The sequence below is a fragment of the Plectropomus leopardus genome, chromosome 17 (assembly GCF_008729295.1).
Source record: "Plectropomus leopardus isolate mb chromosome 17, YSFRI_Pleo_2.0, whole genome shotgun sequence".
Taxonomy (NCBI): Eukaryota; Metazoa; Chordata; class Actinopteri; order Perciformes; family Serranidae; genus Plectropomus; species Plectropomus leopardus.
Window position 1 is genome coordinate 25,546,189 of NC_056479.1, and position 23,512 is coordinate 25,569,700.

Here is a 23,512-nt window from a genome sequence, read left to right on the forward strand (position 1 = left end):
CTTTTATTCGCTTTGTCATCTTTTTGAATCTCTGGTATTTTGTTTGTAGTCTATTTGTTTTGTGGTCTTTATTGTATTCTTATAGATGTTTTGTAATTCTTGAGTCATTTCACAGCTGTTTTTTTTTTTGCATCTGCTTTTGGTTGTTTTTTGTCTCTATGGCTGTTTTGCATCATCTGTATGTTTTGTTGTCTCTTTGTGTTGCTTGTTAATTGTTTCTTCGTGCTCTTTTTTGTCTTTACATATTCATTTTACAGCCCACCTTTTAGTCATTTTGCATCTGTTTGTGATCATTTTTTGTCTCTGCGGTCATTTTGCATCACTCTGGTATTTTGTGTTTGTAGTCTTTTTGTATTTGTGTTTGTTTTTGGGGTCTTCATTTTGCATCTCTCTGATGTGTTTGTGGTCTTTTTGTTTTAGTTGTCGTTTTGCTGTCATCATGGTCTTTTTGTTATTTTTAGCTGTTTTGCATCTGTTTGTTCTTATTTTGCATTTTGTGTTTGTTAACTTTTTTAGGGTTCGATTTTTTTGTGTGGGGGGGGTATTTTCTGCGTCTTTTTTTTTTTTTTTGACTTTTTTTTTTTTACTTTTATTTAGGTGTATTGCATTTGTTTGTGATTGCTGGTTGTCTCTTTATAAACGCCTTTCAAACCACTGTAGTCGTTTTCATCTCTGATGTTTTGTGTTAGTGGTTTTTTTGTTTTTGTGGTAGTTTTTCTGTCTCTTTGTGGTCATTTGACACATCTTGTTAGTTGCAGAGTTTTGATTTTGTCTCTTTGTAGTCATTTTGTGTCTCTTTGTGGTTATTTAGCTGTCTTTGTAGCCATTTGCATACATTCAAACTGTTTTTTAGTTGTTTGCATCTTTGTCATAATTTTCTGTCTTTTTGTAGCCGTTTTGTGGTTCTTTGTACTTGTTCAGTTGATATAGTCCTCTCTTTGGGGCCGTTTTGCATCTTTGTTGTCACGTTGCATTTTTTCCTGCAGCTTTTCTGTGGTCGTTTTGCTTCCATTCTCACTTGTTCTACATCTCTCACATTTCATTGACTTCTCAACAAGCAATGTTACTTCAAACAGAAGCTCTGTCTGCCTAAGCCCGTTCAGTAATCCATCCATGATTACAGTGTGGTGAAAGAAATCCTGTGAGGTGTTGAGTAGTGTGCAATTATAAGCTTGTGTGTTTTCTTTTTGTATGTTTATGTGACCATGTCTGCTACTGTTTAACCTTTGCAGGCAAATTAATCCCTGAATTCACTGAATAAGTGTAGCGTGGCAAAAATAAAAAAGAAATAAAAAAATCCGGATATGGTTTTGGAAAAAGGTACTGATTAACGGGGTCAAGTCACATTCATCACACGAGGACCTGAGGGCCGCAAAAGGACCTGTGATAAAACCGATGTGATGCATTTAAAAATCTCTGTGTCGGAGGTACGGGTCAGCTGAGGAGCTGAGGAATCATTTTCTCAAGGTGAGGACTCATTTGCTCAAGGACACTTCAGCAGCGTGGATGCTGGCCAACAAAGAGCTTAATCCGGGGAGTTTTGTCTCCCTTTTCAAAAATAGCTTTACTCAGCTGTTTAAACACATCACTGACAGTGGCACTCCATTTCCATAAAAGCCTGTAAAAATCTAGCTTTAAAAAAAACAAACTAAAATGGCCCAAGGCTTGCCAGTAATGTGTTGTTTTCCCACACATTAATGTGCTTCACCATGATTCTCACGCAAATCACCCTCCAGAGTGTGTGTGCATGGATTTGTGCTGCAAGCGAAGTCCAATTTTGTATTTTGTGTTTGTAAAATAGATGGACAGCGAGAGATACGGGCGCAGCTCCAGCTTTGAGGGATTGCGCTTTACAAGTTGCAACATTTCTGTCGACTCCCGAGCTGCAGATCATACTCTGGCTGTCAGTCCTGCACAAGCACCACTGGCAATAAAATAGGAAGTGAGTGCACACTATGAAGTAAAGCATAATTTACTTATTCAGATAAGAATCACTGTTTGAATTTTTACCTTTTGGATATGACATTCAGGGCATTAATTCAGAAGCATACCTCTATGCTATGTAAAGATATAGTGGAGTATGGTGTCCTTAGCAGAGAATGAACACACACCCTTTTTGCGTGTGCTGTAATGTGGTAGACGGACTGGCGGCACATACATTTTATTGCATGTGAGTCTTGTGCATGTCATCTGCTGACTAGCTAATTGCTGCAGCTCTGTACTGCACTCATGAGGCGGTTAACACTGATAACGAGGTGGCAACATCACAGACGCATAATACCCACCCTCTGGTTCACCCCGATTAACAGTTTTAGCTCTGTCAGCACTGTTGCTGTTGTTATGCTGCCTTCATGTGCTCCTCGGCAATATCATATTCACCAAATTTACGTGTTACAAGCACATGAGCAGCCCTCCCATGAGTGGGAAATGTCGATGATACCCAAGCTGCCAAGTTGTGATGTTTGCAAATAAAAGAATATATCAAAATTAAAAACTGGAAACTGCTATCAACCTCTTGCTTAAACACTCTTAGCATTAAAATGCAACCAATCTTCTTTGTAGCTCCCATGTTGTTCCCACCTTACAACGTCAAAGCACATGAACACAACAAAGTCAAAAGAACAACTTCCCATCTCGGAAACTCCGACCCTCCAACATCACATGAACGCACTATTAGCATCGGCAGCACTGTTGCTGTTGTTAGCACTGTTAGCACTATGAGCTGCTGGCCACCAGCTTAGCCACCTCCATGTTGAGAAGTGTTTGTCATAATTCAGAAAAGGCAGGTTTGAACACAAATAAAGAATGAAAATTATGAACAAGGCAGCCAGATGAATAAGTATATATATATTTATATATATATTTATATTAAAAACTTACAGCAGGAGTCCAGGGACAGGAACTTGGTCGTGCTGCAGCCCAGTGGGGACAGGGGTCGGTCCTGCACAGAAAGGGGAGCTTTCCTTTGAGCCACCTTCAGGATCTCTCTTCCATTCCCCATGAACAAAAACAGGGAGTATGTCAAATCATAGAGTTCATCCAGTCCATCTTCTGGATCCATGTTTGGTCAGTTTATACTGTCACAATTCAGAAATAGCAGATTTGGATCCAAATGCAGACTGAAAAGAGGAGGCAGCTGGATAACTGAGTAATTTATATTCCAAAAAATGGGAGGCAACAAAGACAAATCCAACCAGGAAATAAACTCAGGCACAAAGAAAGACAACAAACTGACCAAAAGAGCTGGGCTGGTAAACAGAGGGAGTGACTGACTGAGAGGTGCAGGAGGTGACTTATGAGGGACAGGTGATACTAATCAGGGCAGTGGAGGGAAAACACACAAAGGCAGGACATGATGCATGAGGAGAATTTCACAAAATAAAACAGGAAGCAAGACTAAGTGAATAAATGCAACAAATTAACACTGAATTGTAATTATAATGAAAACAAAGATTACTGATATATACCTTAAAGTTATATATTACACAGTAGAAGCTCCACTGGTCCAAAGAATTAAAGGCCACGCTTCACACTAATGTTTTCTGAAGATTTATTTGCTCTCCTCTTTGTTTCCTCAGAGACTTCAAACACAGTGAAAATTAAAACAAAAATGAAAGACATAAAAGTTTGAAAAATAAATATTTTTCACTCACTCTCAATCTAGAGTCCATCATTAGGCAGTCCAAATAGAATAACAGAAATGTGCTAAAATAAACAAAATGGCCTAAAATGCAACACCAATGTCAGCAAAGCTAACAGAAAATAAAACACCATCACAAAAATAAATTAAAAATAGATAGCACTCTAAAATGTGGTGCCAAAGCTCATGTCATTTTGTGTTTTTTTTCTTAGAAATTAACTGTTAGTTACCCGTTGATGCGTATCAGGCTGTCAAAAGAAAAATTAACTGAAACCGGCATGCTTAATAGATATGCTCTGAATGTTGCGTTCAGCTTCTCTGAGAAATGAGAAAAGTAAGGGAAGTCATTGTACAACCATTGCTCGGAGGCTATAACATGCTTTGCATTGTTAAGTGAGTGGTTTTGAATGCTCATGTCACTTCAGCGGCTGCATGCACCAGCGCTGACACCGGCATAAATTTCAATGCGATTTTTCTTGCTTTCATTGTTCTCAAGTGATTTTGGGAAACAGGCAGTAATGGAAGGCAACTGTGCTGTGACAGTATTAACATCAACTCTGTGTGTGTGTGTGTGTGTGTGTGTGTGTGTGTGTGTGTGTGCGTGCGTGCCCTGTGATAGAAAGAGACAGAACAAAATTAATGAGACAGGAGAGAGAGAGCAGGACGTGTCTCCTCCAGCTGTTTATCAGCCCAGAGCACTCCTCTCAGATTAAACTACAACTACTTTATAATTACTATAATGTATTCTTATTGGACAAGTATGCCTTTCTTAATAAAGAGTCCAATAATTGACTCTCTCCAGTCTTTCTCCTGCTCCGTCCCCCCCTCTCCCTCTGAAACACTCACTATTGATCTCATTAATTTACATTACATTCTCATTAGCCTCAAAGAGTCTTTAATTTTACACCAGCGGGATGATGGCTGTGCAGTAGTGAAAGTAGCACTATTACTCAACAACAACAGACGGGTCCGATCATTCTGATCATGCTCTGTATAAATCCCATTAGCAGTGAGTAATTAAAATCACATTGTTCTTATTATCAATTCATTTTTTTGTTATTTATCCTGTCAAAAAATCCTCCTAAAAATGATTTCTAATGCAGGACACAGTATGACTTGTCTTGTCTGTGGAAATCAAACTGTCTGCTTTCTATTCCATCACTTGTTTCTGCTGTGAGAGTTGTGTGTCTTCATAAATGAGATTCCTCTCTCCAAGGTGAAAGTGAATTTCCACCCTAAAACTGCTTTTTTGCAGACCTGATCCATGACTGCGTAAATCTATCAAAATACTTTGCATGCAAATTGCTTTCACTGTTGCATCGGTGTGCAAAATGCCACAAGGATGAACATGTCTCTGTTTAAAAAAAAAAAATCTGTAATTCAGACCATAAATTTATGCTTACATACACTGTTTGAGCTGCAAGGCAGGATTTATAGCAGCACAACTTTCTTATCTGTAGGAATCACAAAGTGGGACAGCAGCAGAGGAGCACCACGTCCTCCGAAAATGATTCACTGAAATTTAAAAGCAGTGCACGAACTCAGCAGAGAGCGCTGGATGTACCCTTAGTACAAAGCTGTGAAAAACTACCGTCACATGTGAAAAAATGAAAATAACTCTCACAGACTAGAAAATGAACAATAATCTTATTTATTTTTTTCTGCATAATTGTCAACAAGGCTGAACTGGAGGAATTAAGTTAGCACTTTAATCTTAACACTATTACTGCCCCTTAAACTGATAAAGTTAAACTGTGAATGTGAGTTTCTTTATTGATGTCCCATTACTGGCCCTTTAGTTAGAAATCTTCAACAATAACAACAACAACAACAACACAGACAATGCCAATCTCACCAGTATTATGAGCCACAATGCCAATAAAGGAACAGTTCATCTGAATAACTAAAATATATATTTTTCTGCTAACCTGTAGTGCTATTTCTCAATCTAGATTTTTGCACAAGTCATTAAGATGTCTGCTTTCTCATTAATATAATGGCAATATTCAAGAATATAATGTGTAATTTTGTTGAATAAAATAGTTCCTACACGAAACCTCTCTCAAGTTTTTCAAATGTAATTATTTTTACTTTATTTTTTAAATTTATTTGGCACTTTGAGCAACACAAGCTGAGTGCCATCTAGCTCTATTTTAATGAAGACAGAGAAGACAGATATCCCCGACACTCAGCAACTCACACCAAAACAATCTAGATTAATAAATAGTTTTAAATTTGGGGGGGTTAACTGCCCCTTAAATAGTGTGTTTTTCTTGTAATATTGACATACACTGTCTTGCTGCTGCCAGTGGGTTTTACAGAGCTGTTATTTTGCCTTTTATCAAGCATTAATAATGTGTTTCTGGAGTTGAAAATGTATGAATGAATGTGCCAGAATGTGTCCTCGTACAGACTTGGACTGTGTTTTATGTGTCCAGCTTGTGATGTGTGTGTCTGATGCATTGTGGAAACACACTGCGGCTGTTGACATTTCATTTGGAGATGATGGTCTCTGGAAGTGATGTTATTTACCGAGAGATAAAGTCATTCAAACAGAAACGGATTTGAACCCCCTAGAGGTAGTTGCATAATTAGATAACCCAAACCCCTGGCACTCAGCACTGCTGGACATTTTTTTTTTTTTCTGTCCTGTGAATTTATCCAATTCAGTCTGTGGGAATGAGAGGTTTGTTCAAGATAAAATCTTTTAAATAAAAATTGAGATAAACTACTACAAGCACGGCGTTGTGTTCCACTTACAGCACAGATGTGATACTGATTAGCAGTTGTAATTTGTGATCACTAGGTGGCACATTTGAGGTTGAAATGGCTTTTCTGAGCTAGCTGGAATATTCAACACCAGAGGAATACAAGGAGACACAAAAACACAGAGACACAAAAATACTACAAAGAGATATAAAACGAAGAAAAAAAACCTCCAAGAGACAGAAAATGTCCTTAAAGAGACATCAAAGGAATACTACCACCCTAAAAAAGACACAAAATTACCACAGAGATACATACAATGACGTCAAAGAGACCTAAAACATCCAAATGGCACACAATTAACTCAAAGAGACTCAAAATTGTCTCAAAGAGACACAAAACAACCACAAAGAGAAACAAAACAGACAAATAGAAAACACAGTTACTACAGAGATGCACGCAACAGCCAAAAAAGACACAAAATACCACAAAGACTCACTGAATGACATCAAAGAGACATAAAACAACCAAAAAAGATGCTAAATTAAATCAAAGAGACACACATTTGCCTTAAAGAGACATAAGCCTCCACAAAGGGACAGACAATTCTTCAAAGAGACATAAAACAACTACAAAGGGACAAAAAACAACCAAAAAGGCACACATTTAATTTAAAATCCACAGAATGAACACAAGGTTACACAAAATGACAACAAAGATTCACAAAACAATACAAAGAGCCAAAAAACGATCCCAAAGAGAGACAAAATTTAGCTAAAGAGACACAAAATGACTAAAAAGATACATAAATACACCAAAACAAACACAAAATCACCACAAAAGATTGACAAACAACTATAAGGAGACACAAAACCAGAAAAAGATCCAATAATAAGCTACAATGTGTGCGTGTCTTGCTTCTGTGTAGTCGGTGAGGCCTTTTGCATATCTGTTGTCTCATAATCAAGCCATGGCGTGCATTTGAAGTTGAAGAGAGACCTTTGTGCCCAGTATCTTAAAGTCACCCTTGTACCACATTTTCACCCACACATCAGTTTGGGGTGACACATAGATCATATATTTAGACTTAAAACGGGACCTTTTGTCACATTTCTTCAAAAGAAAACTACTAAGTTCACACGCCCCATCGTCTGACCGTGTCTCGTTTTGACCGTGTCGTGTCTTGACACACACAAACCTCAAGTGGCTGATATGTGAAGATCAGCAACCTGATCTGCAAGTTCCTCATCGTTTCTGAGAACCAGAGGAAGGTTTTTTTCTTAAAGGTCTCTAGAGAAAGAAGCTATTCTGATCTCCCAGCACTGTGAAGTGGTAATACTAACAGCTCTGAGCAGCACATGCCCAAGGTCAAATATCTGTTGTACTGCAATGAAAAACAATGGCAACTTGCATATTTGGGCAACGCATGAAAGGCATTTCATTGTTGTTGAGCCGTTTGTGCACACGGTATCTCATAATACGTTTTAAGGTTATTTTGATTCTGTAAATGTTTTGTTTATGACTGTTTCTTACAGAATGCAATTTCAACTTGGAGAGCAACGACCATTAGATTTAAAATCAAAGTGTTAAGTGTAAAGCTGTGAGTCGCAGCAAACTGGCAGCAGTTGAAATGAGGAATTGGCTTTATCTTCACTCATCATCAACTTTTCTCAAGCTGAGGTGTTAAAGATGTTCGTTAGCAGGAAGTCAGAGAGCAAAACAAAAAGAAAGAGAAAGGGTCAGCTCTGAAAAACAAGTTGTGCGAATAATGGAGTTGACTTGACATGAACTGTTTTTTTTGATCAGAAGCTATAATAAATTATAAATAAATTTACTCAGGTGTTTTTTAAACTTTCACCCTTTCAAATTTGCAAATTTGCTTGATTTCTTAAAAGTTATTTACCAGAGTTACAAAATAATTACCATATATTTAGCCAAAAAAAACCCCACAACAACAACAACATGAGCTTATGGAGCTAGAATAATAATAACAATAATAATAATAATATTTATAATAATACAAAAGAAATGGACAAAATCGAACAAAAACAAACACAGTTTATAGATAAAATAATCAATAATAGCCTTATTATAACATTTTTTTTAAAACTGGGAAAAATATTTAGAAAACGATCTTTATAATTACATTAATATAGTTTTTTTTCCTCCACTATTGCGTCTTTATCATCAAAAACATCTAATAATTTCCCTCTCTCTTTTTTAAAACAAATTTTCTGGTCATTTTCTTGTCACTCTTTCCTATTTTCTTGAAAACTGTGGGACACCTCTTGCCAATTTGCTCCATGCCTTTTTAGTCACATTTTTATAGAAATCACACCAACTCGCTCAGGTTTCAAAGGTATTAATGCACATGAAAGGCATCTTAAAGCAGCATAAGAAAACTGATGCGGGTCTTGGTTTCAAAGGGTTAAACCAATAGTTATTATTTTATTTCTCAGATCCATAAACATCTGATGCTGTGCATGCATGTTTGTGGCGTTCCCAACATGGCCTTAATATGTCCTTTACATTTTCCATCTTTGTCACGTTGAGTCTGCAGTTTTTGACTCAAAGGCATCAAGACTGCGATGTGGCTCACGATCAGAGACAAGTGAACTGCCGCATCTGTCAGACAGCATCAAGACTTAAACGCCACATTGAAATGACAAGTGTAATTGTAGCATGAATGCATGGCATGTTGCTGTGTAGAGTCCATGTGGCAGGGCAGTGTGGGAACAAGACAGGAGCCTCAGAGAGTTCACTCTGTAGAGAGGAAGGAGATCTGAAAGGCATGTGTGAGTCAGAGTCAGAGATCAGTTTCTAGTCTGTTTTGAGGAATTAATATTAACGGGAAAGTGAAAGGGGCTACAAGTGCTGATGCATACTGAGTAAAAGCCTGTTTTTATATGTGAAATGTCATTTTATTGATATTATTAGATGCAGTCACTTGTGTTTAAATATATATTTTGTGACATATATTGACTTTAAAAATCAACCTTAATGAGCACTGAACATACTCAAACAGGTGTTATTCATTTTTTTTCAGTCTGAGGACACTGGCGGTAAGACTAAATGTGTGTGTATTCAAAATGAGTGTGAAGCATGGGTTGGTGGTTAAACCTCTGACTCAGTATGATTTTAGTAGACTAGAAAGCGTCCAACCAGAATGATTCAGTATCATAGCAGAAAACAACAAAGACCTTTAACACTCATTTAAAAATAGCATTTCCCAACATTTAAATAAATTTTTTCTCAGGTTTCTCAGGTTTTCTCAGCAGTTATAGTTGACATTTAAAGGTGTTTTTTGTAATTTACAGCAACACAGGGACTGTGAGCCAACAGTCTGTGTTGTCATTAGTTACAGTAAAGATATGTTTTCGTATGTTGTTGTTGGATGTTACTTACCAGTCTAAAAGAAACATCAGCATCAAATTGCATGTTTTTACTTTCCAAGCGCTGTCTCCAGTGCTGGAAGGCCACGTCAATATTTTCTCTAGCTTTGCTTCTTCCTACGTGGAAGAAGAAGAAGACGTCTTGGAGCTGCTTATGATGAAGGTAACAGTTGTTTTCCTGGAGTTTCAGCCATCGCTGTGTTTCTTACACACTAACAACTTCACAAAGACTGTATCTTCTACACTGTATGTCTCTGTATCCATTGACTCCAGCTGTCTCAACTTGTTTCTTTGTCTCTTGCAGCACAATAGAGGCTACAGTGACTCACTATCGCCTCTCAGGCCAGGATGTATTATTACTGAAGGGACAGCCGTCCCTGGCTGCTTATGGGTATGTCTGCGGTGCAATGCATGGGCATCTTAGACATAGGAAGTAGTAATAGGTATGCTTACTATCAGAAAGGTTAAAATATCAAAAGTTTCTCTGTATGCAGAATAGTGTGTTTCTGAGTGTTGTATGTTATTGCTGCTTTCACATGTAAGCACCAATTTAATTTTGCACTTACTTTAAGGGGAGCAAATTATAATGACTTTATATCCTGTTTCTGTTGCTTTACATGAAGTAATAAATTATATTTTAGAAGATAATCACGTTCTGTTTGTAAAAATCAATGTCTGTAAAACAATAAATGTCAAAAAAAGTGGAATGCATATATATTTAAGTAAAGTAAAATTGTACTATAGAGTATATGTGATTACTTTACATCACCAAAAATATTCATCATTTAGTATTCTCTCCACCATGCAGATCATCAAAAGACATTTTATTTTTAACTTGTCCATCTAATCAAATCACTCATGTTTTCATTGTAAGTGAATTCTGAAGGAAAAATTGTACATTTTACTACTACTGAAACTGTTCCTCCTCAAAAGAAGTGGGTGCACAACACGCCCGCGCACCGAATGATCGCCCTTTGAAGATGCATACATTACACCCACGTTTGAGTGACAGCAAGGTCAGGCCCATAGGAAAATGGAAAGTATTTGAATTAGTAGTTTTAGTGAAACAGTTTAAAGGAAAGTATCTGTACACAAAAACAATAAATGAGCATTTTTTTCAAAATGTTATCAAATATCCTGATATCTAATCAAGAGGTTTCAGCTGCATGTGGCAGAGCTACAGAGAGGAAAGGTGCCCTTATCTCAAAGCGTGCGGTTTATTAACCACTGATACTTGCGTTGAGGCAAATCTTGAGCCGATCATATCGTGAAACCAGAATATGTATCCTTTGTGACTCCAGAGAGCCAAATTGGTTTCATTTATTGCATTTACTGCAATGGGAAAAGTAATGTAAGAAAGCAAAACTGTTAAAACTTTGCAGGTTTCCTGATTTGGCAGATGATCAGAACTGTATTAAAAGCTTTGAAAATGATGTTTTTCTGCCTCTGGTGCCCAAACAGGTTAGTATTAAACATATTTCTGCACTTTGCAGGCCTCTAGATGACTCCAATATATATTAGTGCATCTGTTTTTATTTGCATAAGCAGTATTTCCAGAATAATTTGAGTTAACACTTGAACTTTGGCAACTGATGACAGCAGCGAAGCAAAAGAGCAGACCATGCATGGAAGTGAACACATGAAGTGTCAGAGTGGACAGAAAGGGGAAACTGAATTTGTCAAGCGGGAAACTCCCACAGAGTTCTCGACAGTGTTTATGAAGAGTTGGCTGACAAGAAGGGAGCAATGTAACAGACAGACAGACAAAAGGATATGAAATTACAGTCTTGCTATGAGGATGTCATATCGCTCACATGAATTCCATTTCATACTTCAAAAAATGTCTGAACTTTGTGTGTATTTTCAGCATTAATTTCCCATTAAGAGATACCATTCATCTGAAAGGAGGAAGTTGAAGGACTTAACCCTTTGAATCCCAAGCAAATTAGTTTGATTTCTTTCAGAAACATTTGGAAAAAAGGTAATGACCAACTTGGCAAGAAATGTCACACAACTTGCAAGAAATCAGTAAAAAGTGAAGAAAATGACCCGAAAATAACCTAAAATGTAATTTTTAAAAAGGAAGGGGGATTATTAAAAAATAGGGGCAGATGTCCATAAAACAATTTCTAATCATTCTTGTTTTATGTTTAAAATTAATAAAATGCTAGATGTATTCATTTTTTTAATTTCCTTTCTTTTTACGCCTCATTTTCTTGTTTTGGGTTTTTACTTGTCTTTTTTTGCTTTTTTTTTTTTGGTAATTTTCTTGTAACTTTTCTCTATTTTTTTGCTGTATTTTGGGCTGTGTGCTGTTAAGTTGCTCTATGCCTTCTCCCCATGTTTTTGAAAGAAACCAGTTTGCTCAAGTTTCAAAGGGTTAATTACAGCTGGTGATTACATGTGCAAGTTGACGAAATAAAAGTCTACATGTTGACATCCTGTGACTCAGATATGTCTTAAATTCCAGTGAATTTTCAGGCAAGAATTTCGCAATAGAGTGACATAGAAGTGAAGAAGTCAGTGCATCATTTTATGAAAACAGGATTTCTTCACATCCTTTCAGATTCTTTTCAGATTTTCCTACATGCAAGTTTTCCACATATCTGTTTGTATTGGGGTTCATTTCAGTTTGCCTTTGATTTCAGCCATCAGACCTGCCATTTTGCTTTGTTGTGTGACAGACTGCACTGTATTATTTGGTTTCAAAGTCAGTCACTTTCCCCTAAAGGGGCTTTCCCCCCAAAACTTGCCACTGTAAACAGCAGCTCAAAAGAAAGGCGTTAAGTCTTTTATGCTTGAGTGACCCTTAAAATCCCCCCTCTTGTTTATTGTTACTCTGCTGAACTGAAATGATCACCTCACATCATTTATTTCTCTTTTTTCTTAAATTGTGTTGTCTGTTCACATCATTTCTCCTTTCTTTAGATGCATATTTACTGTTTTATTTGAACATAGTCTGACTTTTAAAACGGGCTCTACACACACACTAAGGTTAGGCACAAGTCGCGCTACAAAAAATTATACATTTTCAGTGTGATGTTTTTTCCACGCGTGCACACGGTACAGAAGCATATTGACACTGATCAGTATCAGGTAATAACAGGAAAGGATTCTTGTTAAAACGTAAAAAGTGTCTTGTTGTATCGTGAAAACATCATGTTATAACTATACATTTTTATTTTACCTGACTGATTTTTTTGTTTTTCTGACATGGCAGCAACATGTTTCTGTACCAGGGAAACATGAGAACAAATTATTGGAATTGTGAGATAATTATTGTTATTAGGAAGCTATAGAATTTAAAATTAAATTAATTAAAACTGCACTTAGCCTACAAATATTTATCACATTTCTGTTAAAATACTTTAATTTCATACTCAGTCTGTAGTTACCATCAAATATCAGAACAGATGAACTTTTATTATTCATAATAATTCATATTCATTAAATATTCATTTACTATATTATTATTATACTTATTATAAGTTCAACAGTAGCAGGTAAAGGATCTTATTTTGTGTGTGTGTGTGTGTGTGTGTGTGTGTGTGTGTGTGTGTGTTTGTGTGTGTGTGTGTGTGTGTGTGTGGGGGGGTGTATTTTAAGGTGCAGGATGATTTAACATCAGGAATTACTGTTGTGTTTAATAAGTGGGAGCAAATAATCAAATAAATAATAAAATATGAACAATATACAAACTAAAACAATAACTGGTGGGTTCAGGCACCAAACCCACTTGGTTGGGGATGATTTAAAAATAATGTTTGGGTTAAAATCATCACCTGAAACACGAAAAATGAGATTTTGCATGAATTAGCACAAATTGGAGGTTATCATCGAGAAGTGAATAATTTGATATAAAAAATTAAAATTAAAATATTAGTCTCAGAAAAAAGATTTAATCCCAAAATAGTGCATGAAATTTGGCCAAAAACTGAGATTAATTTTAATGTGCTGTGTCATGTATCAACACTCAATTCACAGCTTTTTGTAACTCACTCCAGTTAATTGAGGATCACCTCTCCCCCCAAAAAATAAAAAAAGACATGTTTTTTAGAAGTTTTAAGTATTTTCTCCAGAGAGTGATTTGTGCCAGACTGTAAATATATAAGCATGGTGGTAAAAGTGCTCATCTGTGTCACCAGTATTTTCTTTATTTATTGATGTGTTTGGTCTCCAGTGACAGCCTGTGTATGTTTTTTCTGTCAGAGCCTGCGACATGTGAGAGGCAGATAAGAGGCAGGCGGATGTGTGGTGACATCCCACAACAAGCAGTCACTCAAAGAGGAAGTGAGTGCTGGTCCTGTGGTCATGACTCATTTCTTCACTGTTTCTAGTAAATGAACATTTTCTCTCGCTCACTCACTTTATCTGTTTATGCCCGGCTGTTCAGCTCATCTACAATCGTCTGGATGATGTTAATAAACGGAAATTCATTTCTATAGGGACAAGGGGGCTCCTGGCCCCGTCTGCCTCCAGGAATGATGCCTCTCGTCTGGGTTGTGCTTTGGCCAGCGCTCCCTCTTCTGGTTCTTTCCTGTGAACCAGACTGTTGTAGTGTCCATGAGAGCAGGAGCTCACAGAACCGTAAGTCTCCACAATATTAACGGGATTGTTTTGGAATTAAATCCTTAAAAAATCCTCACTTTCAATATTTTATATAATGAATTGGATCATTACGAAGCTAAAACTGAATGCTTTAAGATGCTTTTTGTATTGTGATATATTATAATTGAAGGTAATTATTATTGTTATTATTTTCTGCTACTTTTTACATCAACACAACCACATTTCAAGGGAAATATTGCATTTTTTACTCCACTAAAATAATCTGGTAGTTAATTTGCATATTTAGTTAATAATAGTTTCCCATACAAAAACGTGTGATCCGCCACTAAAATGTTATCTATTGTTCTGTGAAAAATAAGCTTAAGTGGGTCCTAATTATAAAAAAAAAAAGTCCTGTGGTCATGACATGACTTATTCACGTATTATTATCCAGACGCTCTTTCTAAAATGTTTTTGAAACAAGTTGATTGTGAATTGAGAACAGGTATGAGTACAGTGCACAAAGGTTTTTAGGACAAATATAACCTTATTAGATTTGAGATTAAACTGACCAAAATTCAAGTAGTTAACAGCATCGAAAAATCCCCAGTGTTCTAATAATATATATATATATAATTATATTTGACTTTTAACTTTTCTTTTAGTAGGATTTTCAACACAGGACTTGTTTAGTGTTTTTACGTTATATGTTGTTTTTTTTTTGTTTGTTTGTTTTTACTAAGATTTTGAATGCAGGACTTTAACTTGTTTAGTATTTGCACATTGTCATATGTAAAAAATCTCAATATTTTTTCCACCTCAGGTTAGGGTATGTATTAAGTGCAAAACAGTACTGATTTAGGACAGTAACTGACCAGTTAGCAACAACACTTCTTCCTCCCTCTGTCAGTGTCTCCGTTGCTGAAATCCTTAAAGTGCCACAACGACTACGAGTCCCATGTCCTCTGCAGGTGGAGCGAGTGCAGAAACACATCACTGCAGCTCTGGTTCGAGACAACAAACAGCAAACAAAGGTAAGGACAAAATCAGGGAGACAACTCAGCCTGTCGGGATTGGTGAAAGGTGTGGACCCAAATGCAGACACAGGCGGGCGAAATGGTTTAACCCCTGTGTTGTCTAAACTTTCTGAATACACCATTAAAGGTCAAAAATGACCCGCCTTTAGTAACTCCTAAAATAAAGCAGCTTGATTGAATTTTAAACCCCAAATCTATTTTGCATGAAGAAACAACCTGTTATTTATCACAGACTTTGAGTATATCTAGGTTTTCCTGCAGAGACTGCATTTAATAAGTAGAAACCACCGTTTTTATTAAAACACAGCTTTCAGAATTGCTTTCTTTATTAAAGTAGAGGTCTAATATCATTATTGCTAAAGTTAGGTGTAAACACCTTTTAGCAAGATATATCACTTATGCAGCCTAAGAAAGCAGAAGAACAAAGGCAATGTTTCACTTTTTCTGATGTTGAGGTCTTTCTAGGAAAAATCATCGAATTTCGATTTGAAAAAAGATCATGTAGGGGGTTTTCTATACTGTTAAACATAGTTCATTTTGACCCCTGAGACAGGCAAGCTTTAATAATAGATGATAAAGTCCACAATGTAAGCATCCAAATAAATCAATAAACAGCAGACAAAACACATGGGTAATCCAAAAGAAAGAGACTAAACTAAGAATTAACTAAAAAGGTATTACAGACCAAAGGCAGGAACAAACATGTACCACGAGGAGCAAAACAGCGAGCGAAAGCAGGGCCGGGGAGCACGACAGACAAACCAACAAAGACTGAGGGGAAGACAGGGACCTAAATACACAGCTTGTGATCAACTAATAGACCACAGGTGAGGAGGAGGAGGGCACGAAGACTAAAACACTAGAAGCTATTCAGGTACAGGTGAAACTAATCAGGACCATCAAAAAAGGAGGAAAAAGCGCACATTGGGGAAAGTGGAAAGGCAAACTTGACATATGAGGATATAAACTTCGAAATAAAACAGGAATTACAACATAAAACACCCAAGTCATGACACAGTCACAAGAATAAATGTTGGCATTGTGCATTTCATTACATTAATTGAAACTAACACTCAATTTCCATTTTTATTTTAACTTATAGGCAGTTTTATACATGTCCTTAAGATCTGGACTTGGTGAATTTTATGTTGTCAGCATGTGAAATAAAAAATACCCAATTTTGACACCAATCTTGGCTGGAAAAATCCAATTTCTCGTTAGAAAAATAGTCACATTTGTCATGAACAGTGTTCTGCTGCTCGCATCTCACGTAGGACTCCCCTAATCGCCTCCTTCTGGTGGGAAATTCAGCTCTGTGGCGCGTCACTTTAGAAATGTTGATATGAAACTAATGTAACATATCTGTGGTTTGCACAAACATATGATGCAAATATTCTCCTCTAGAGGCTAAATTGGAAACTTACAGGATGTTTGTGGGATGGCTAGATGTGGAGAAATAGCACATAATGGGACAACTTTGGGGAAAATGTTGTTTTGGCACCAAAGTTTTCTGTCTCACACTTTTGTGTCCACATCCTTGCAGGGAGCAGTGTGTGCCTTATGGTGCTGAAGTACAAGACGCAAGTGGGCACAGAACTGTACAGTGTAGATATAATACGCGTATATTTTCCATCGGCATCAAACACACTGTGTTCTTCCTCGAAAACAAGACGCTGAATGTCTGCTCATCTGTCCCACACGCGCCTCTGGATCTGTCTCAGCACTGTGAGTTTATCTGTCAATCATAACTGTCTCACTGTGATGATAATAAAAGAAAGATTAAAACGTGAACTCTGCGTGTTTTTGTGTTGTACAGTGAGGGCACGCCCACCAGTGAATCTGTCCATACATGGTGGAGGTGATGGAGGCAGACGGCTCAGTTGGTCCAGCCCTTACCCCTCCTCCTCCCCTCTGAACAGAAACATCACCTATCAGCTCAGCTACAGGACAAATGAACAGGACAACTGGACGGTTAGCATCAGACATACTATATACCATGGATTTCTTTGCACTGAAAGCCCAAGGGATTTTTGCCTTTAATTTTGGATTCTTGCATAATAAGATCTGTGCAAATCTGCACAAACATCACTTTGCAACACGTTCTCTCTCAAGTGTTGCTGTCTTGCAGTGGACTTCTGCGTCTACATATTACCTTCTAGGTATCCTTTTGCATCTGTCATTGACGTTGACATTGATGTCAATACAAAGACGTGGTGGGATTACACTGCATTTGGTAATGTTTAGGCAACAAAAGCACATGGGGATCAACGCAAGGATGTCAACAAACACACATGCTGGCAGAGATGGTTAGGATGAGCCGAAAGAGGCACATGGTAAAATGTAGAAGAAAACATCACATTCACATGGGAAGTCAACAAATGCATACCGATCCATCACCCCTCCTGCCCAAAGGGATACTCGTAATCCTTGAATTGCACCAGTTGCATTAGTAGCAGTGTTTCAACCTCACACCATCCAGCAGTGTATCATGCTGTCTGGGCAGGTGGAGTCCGGGGACTCATCATGCGGATATAAAAGGTGGCTTTTGGCGCCGGCATCTTACTCCAAAAGCACTTCAAAAGCAGCAGTATTTTGCACTTTCAGGAATTTTGAGGCATAAATACAATCACCAGAAGTAAAAAACAAACACGAGGCTATAGACAAACTACACCATGGTCACATTACATAATGTCCCTACCTCAAGGACACTGTAGAGACATGTTTAATGATGATTTCTCCACCACACTTGACACACAGGAGAAGTTTCAGTTAGTTGCGGTCTGCAGCCTCACCTCTTGATGCCACTAAACCCTGAACACTTAAACCTTAAATTCTTCAAATCACAGCACACAAACAAAAACAGCACTCTTCCAAATATTTCTGACCTTCAATTCAATATTTTGTAAGCAGGAACTCAAACACACGTCTTTTCATTTTCTCTATAGTCAGAAGACGTCACAAACACCAGTGTAACACTAGAGAAGCCATTGTTGCTTCCTGGTCGCACGTATGAAGCGAAGGTGAGGGCTCGGGTCAGCGTGGGTCAGTGGAGCGACTGGAGTCCTGTGGTGACCTGGCACAGCGAAGAAGGTGAGTCGAAGACAGCATTTAAAACCAACTGCAATCCAGTAACAACCGCTGTGAATCATTTTCTGTTTGTGTACAAATGAACTTCAACAGTGACATTTCAGACTAAAACCATTTGGCTCGGATATTTAATGTGCTGGATCATTCTGCTCCAGAAGGGTCTTTTCTTCTGAGACAGACCCTGCCCCTTATCTCCAGTCCTCACATTTCTCTTTTTTTCCTTCTGTCCATTTTCATGGGAAAAGTCTGCAGCTTTGCAGCTGTTGTTATTAGCTCTCTTTTTGTCTCTCTGGCTCTAGACACTGGGCAGTTTCCCAGTTTGCATTGTGTGCTGGATGGAGAGAAGGAGGTGCTGTGTAGCTGGGAGGTCAGCAGAGAGGTGGCTCACTTCATTACCTACCAGCTGGCGTGTCGACACAACCAGACTGCGCCGTAAGTCGACAGTACCACCTGGCTGAGGCTGAAAAAAATGCATCCAGTTTTTATTCCATTCATTCCTCTGCTCTCCTTTTAATCCGTGCCTTCAGGTCTGAGAGATGCTGTGTGAACCCGACAGTCAGCTCTGACCTCAGCAGGGCGGTGCTGAGGTACAGCTGCTCCCTGACTGTCGCAGACCCTGCACATCTGCTCATCCACTTTCTACCAGCACGCAATGCCAAGAGTTTTAAAGCCGACCAGCACAGTGAGTGGACACGAGACAGAGGGCACAACATTGCAGGAGAGATTGAGAGTGTGTGTGTGTGCGTGTGTGTGTGTGTGTGTGTGTGTGTGTGTGGAGAGATAATGTGTCCTGCCAAATTAAAAACACACAATGGGGTGATGAAACTGCAGGGAGTTGAGCAGACAGACAGTGCTGTGATGTGATTCAGTGTCTCCACCTAGTGTTTGAAGGGCTGCTCTGCACCCCTGACTGTCTTTAACCAACCAATAACATAAGAGTGGACGCTATTTTCTTATAATGTAATTAAACAACTTACACGTAATACATTCATCAAAATATTGAAAAAAAAAATTGTCAAAGATTCTATTAAAAATAATATTTGCAAACATTTTTATTTATTTTAGGTTTTAAAACTCTATTAGATTCTAGATCCAAAAAGCCGTATGTATGAATTTTTGACAGAATTTGCCAGCTCTCATGCCTGTGTCTATGGTTCGGTGACTTACCGTTTAAGCATGACTTGCTGCTTGTTACTTTTAGCAGTATTTAACTATTTTAATTATTTGAAATGTACATTATTATGATTCTGAACAATTTCTTCTCTAAACTTTTGAACCACAGAGTTACTAGTTTGACTCTTTCCCTAAAAGATAAGATGTTATTGTGGAAATTATGTCATTGCAGCAGTTGGAATATATGAAAACTTTTTTAAAACAAACAAAACAAAAATTTTCCATCATGACTGTATGCTGTAAACTGTCTTTCGCAGTTCGTCCCAACCCACCGCAGCAGGTAAATGTGAGGCGGAAAGACAGCAACTGGATCGTGGAGTGGACTGAACCCAGCACAGCTGCAAAACTCAGTCTGTATTATCAGGTCTGCTATTACAGGACACAAGATCCGGTGAGAAACTCTTATTTAAGTGTCTTTTTTTTATAGTACACCTGTACACCTGTATTGCAATCCCTTCATGAAGAAAAACATTTAATAGATCCTATATCTCTTCCGTTTTTTAGGAATCTTTTATCATGCAAAACACTTCAGAGGGGTCAATGTACCTGAGCATCCTTGGAGCTTCTCTGGCCCCGTCCCAGGACTACCAGGTCAAAGTCAGGTCGCTGGTCTTCCTAAAAGACTATGGGGGAATCCCTTCTGAATGGACCGATCCTGTGGACTGGACCTCACTAGAGGGTACTTTACAGCAGCAGCAGGCACACAAAAACAGGCAGTGCCTTTATATTCAACATGTGCATAATCATACATACAAACAGATTTCACCTATGATTTTATTTTATTTTATTTTATTTTATTTTATTTTATTTTAGTTTAGTTTAGTTTAGTTTAGTTTAGTTTAGTTTAGTTTAGTTTAGTTTATTTTAGTCCTGGAGTGTCCAGTTCATTCAGAAATAAACAAAATGGGCTAAAAAAAACTCGTCATAATACATATCATGAATGACCATAATAATATCGTGGTTAATTCTGTTTTGTGTTCCCTGACAGCTGCCTGGTCCCTAACAACTCTGATTTACTTCGCCATCTGTATGTTAGTGGCTGCAGTCTTCCTCACACTCTACTGCACCATTCCAGCTTGTCGAAGGTAATCTGTTTGTCTCATGCTATTATACTTGTGCTTCTCCCCTTTTCTTCGAACTTGTGATTGCCAAAAAAGTCTAGAAAGTCCTGCTAAATAAAGTGTGATCTTGGGACCCATCAAGTATCTGACAACAACAGATATCTGCATGTTACATTCACGCTCAGGGGATGAGAGGAGTGACAGTTAAATTGAAAGAATCAAGGGGAAAAAAATAGTGATTTGGACGTCAGTTATCATGGTAATCATAGAAGCTTCGAAACATTTTGGACAGCCTCACTAAAAACATTGAAAAATAAAGTTCAGGCATCAATCTGATTACTTTTCTCTTTTCACATGCTATATTTGAACCATTAGGAGGGCGGTTCTGTGGGTGGACTCAGTTCCTTCTCCAGGCAAAAGTAAAATCCTGTCAGAGATCAAGGTAAGGCTGGATAATTGCACAGTTTGACGTCTTATTTCCGGTGAATCAAGAATTCATTTTGCATATTTTTGTGCACTTCATTTGAATTATGATGTATTTTCCAGTCTGCCAGCAGCAGGAAGTTCATGCAGTGTGAGAGCACGTCCGTCTGCAAAGTGCAGCATTTGGACAGTGTATCGACATGGTAATATACTTCACATGCAACATTATAATATCAACATATTCTTCTACCAAAGAAGAAAACAAAGCACATGTGTGGACTATAGCTGCAATAACTAGCATGAAAGGATAAAATACTGATGAATCTCTTCTCTCTCTCGCTGCAGCTCCTCAGACGCTTCACTGTGGCTGACAAAGGACACAGACAAACAATGTCTGGAGCAGGACGAAGGCTGCTGGCAGTGTGATAACCTGCCTTCCCCTGCTGAGAAGGTGAACGTCTCTGAAACATCCTCCGTAAGCTTCAGCGGGCCGTACATCCTCTGTCGGGTCAGTTCCTAACAGACAGTGTCATTTTTCACATATTTAGGTGCTGAAGAAGTCTCAAGTAAATGTTCTAAAACTAAATTTTACTCTTCAATACCTGCACTGTCTTGCACTAAGTTATGAATGTGATGACGAAAAGCTGGACTTTTGCTTAGGTTTTTGCTCACAGGGTTTAATTTTACACGTTAACCTCATTATTTGAATCTTGGCTTTTATATGAATATCCAACACTGTAATATTATATATACTGGTACCTGACAGAAAATAAGGACAAGCATGATATGTCCCCTTTAAGTGTCCCTCTGATCAGCACTGTTTCTGTCTGACAGTCATCAGAGCCGAGCTGCAAGTCAGCAGATATCGAGTTTGAAGAGACAGAGGAAGAAGAACCCCCGTCAGATGACTCTGCATGTTTTTCCCCAGTGACTTTAAACCTTTATGGTGAAGGTTGTGTGTGTCTGCCCAACCGCAGTGTCTCCAGGTCCACACAGGATCTTGTGTCTCACAGTGACACCAACACAAACACACACAGGCAGGACAGCGCTGCGGTGGAGCAGAAGTGTCCAGAGAGGACAGAAATCCAGATGAGCCTCAGTGAGCCCCCCAGCAGCCCCCAACCTCCAGACCACACCTCAGGACCCTTCACTCCCTGGCCTCAGGGAGGCAGCGTACAGGCCTCAGGATACTGCCAGCTCCCTACGGCTTTCATGAGAGCAGCAGAGTGATATTCAGTATGCAAGAGAGAAGGACGTGTAAGGCTCTCCATGCAGAAATAACAATTAATTCATCTGTGATTTCTTGTTTTCATATAAGCTTTGCACTTTATTTTAAGCTACATATGCTTCAATGTGAAAAACGTGTATTATTTTACACATTAGAGGTGAACCATTTTGCATGGTTTAACGCTTTGAAACCTGAATAGATATCAGTTTTCTTGTGCTGCATTCCCACATCTTTTACAAGTATTTTTACCTTTTTACCCTGTGCATATTGGTTTAATGCCATTCAGAAACATGAAAAAAAGGCAAAAAGCAACAAGATATGTCCTGCAAACTGCAAGAAATTTGTAGAGTTAAGAAGTTATTTGTAAAAAAATAATAATAATTTAAAAAAGCTAGGGAAACATGTCAAGAGAACTATTCTTAATTAGCATAGCATACTATATTTTAAATTATTTTAAAGAATTATTATATTTTTTTTACAAGCAATTTTATTATTTTGTTTTTTATGTTGTTGTTTTGTACATTTTCAGGTAATTTTATTTTTGTTTTTTTTTGTTTTTTTTTTTTTACTGATTTTGCACTAATTTGTAAATCTTTTCTTCTAAAGTTGCTCATTGCCTTCCTCCCATGTTTTTGAAAGAAATCAGTGACCAATGGAGGGCAGCAGTGAGCTGAGTCTGCTAGTCCAAAGCCAGTCACTAAGGGGTGGAAAAACAAAATAGTTCTGTCTTTTTGATCTCTTTTTGGGAAACTTCCTCACACATTATAGGTCGGAATGATATAACAGGAGCACCATGCAATGTGATATAATGCAATACAACAGCCGTGTCTAACAGACTAACATTGTGAAGTTCATTGTTTCAATTCATGGCCACAGAGATTCTCCAGAAAATAAATAATTTACTGTTGTACATTGTTTATTTGCCATATCATGCCCACAAACTCCTAAGAACTGTGTTGAAACCTTTTTATATCTTAAATTTCCTGTCACTCATAGATGAGGTAAGCCGCAGAGTTGCGTAATCAGCGTTTCATGAGAAAAACCTGTACGTTTGCTGACTGCCATGTTCGCTGTGGTCATGTATGCATGTTTGCACAAAGGTGTGTGAGTTTGGACCTTGTTGTCAATGTTGTAGCCTATGTGTTGCTGGATTAACCTGTAGGCCGTATGCACAGTGTGTTATCTGCACGTTGATATGTTGATAGTCTTATCTTGTC

At 38.0% G+C, this 23,512-nt stretch overlaps 1 protein-coding gene across 2 annotated transcripts; it reads left to right on the forward strand.

Moving 5' to 3' along the window:
* The first annotated feature begins 14,026 nt into the window (after nucleotides 1-14,026).
* On the forward strand, nucleotides 14,027-22,792 carry csf2rb (colony stimulating factor 2 receptor subunit beta). Of its 2 annotated transcripts, none has more exons than XM_042505823.1 (14): nucleotides 14,027-14,325; nucleotides 15,197-15,320; nucleotides 16,867-17,048; nucleotides 17,140-17,294; nucleotides 18,269-18,413; nucleotides 18,710-18,842; nucleotides 18,938-19,092; nucleotides 19,841-19,974; nucleotides 20,088-20,262; nucleotides 20,572-20,668; nucleotides 21,020-21,086; nucleotides 21,191-21,270; nucleotides 21,413-21,518; nucleotides 21,902-22,792. In XM_042505823.1, exons 1-14 carry the CDS (start codon nucleotides 14,220-14,222, stop codon nucleotides 22,295-22,297), a joined length of 2,055 nt encoding a protein of 684 aa, XP_042361757.1. In that variant the 5' UTR covers nucleotides 14,027-14,219; the 3' UTR covers nucleotides 22,298-22,792. The 2 variants fall into 2 exon arrangements, with proteins under 2 accessions (XP_042361757.1, XP_042361756.1); XM_042505822.1 differs by having other exon boundaries at nucleotides 21,413-21,575; nucleotides 21,902-22,790.
* Nucleotides 22,793-23,512: the final 720 nt, after the last annotated feature.

What these genes read in the sequence shown, in the direction of transcription:
- csf2rb (XM_042505822.1), top strand. Translation starts at nt 14,220, where the DNA reads ATGATGCCTCTCGTCTGGGTTGTGCTTTGGCCAGCGCTCCCTCTTCTG. An exon ending in GAGCAGGAGCTCACAGAACC is followed by an intron (nt 14,326 to 15,196) that starts GTAAGTCTCCAC and finishes TCCCTCTGTCAG; the next exon opens with TGTCTCCGTTGCTGAAATCC. An exon ending in ATTACAGGACACAAGATCCG is followed by an intron (nt 19,975 to 20,087) that starts GTGAGAAACTCT and finishes TCCGTTTTTTAG; the next exon opens with GAATCTTTTATCATGCAAAA.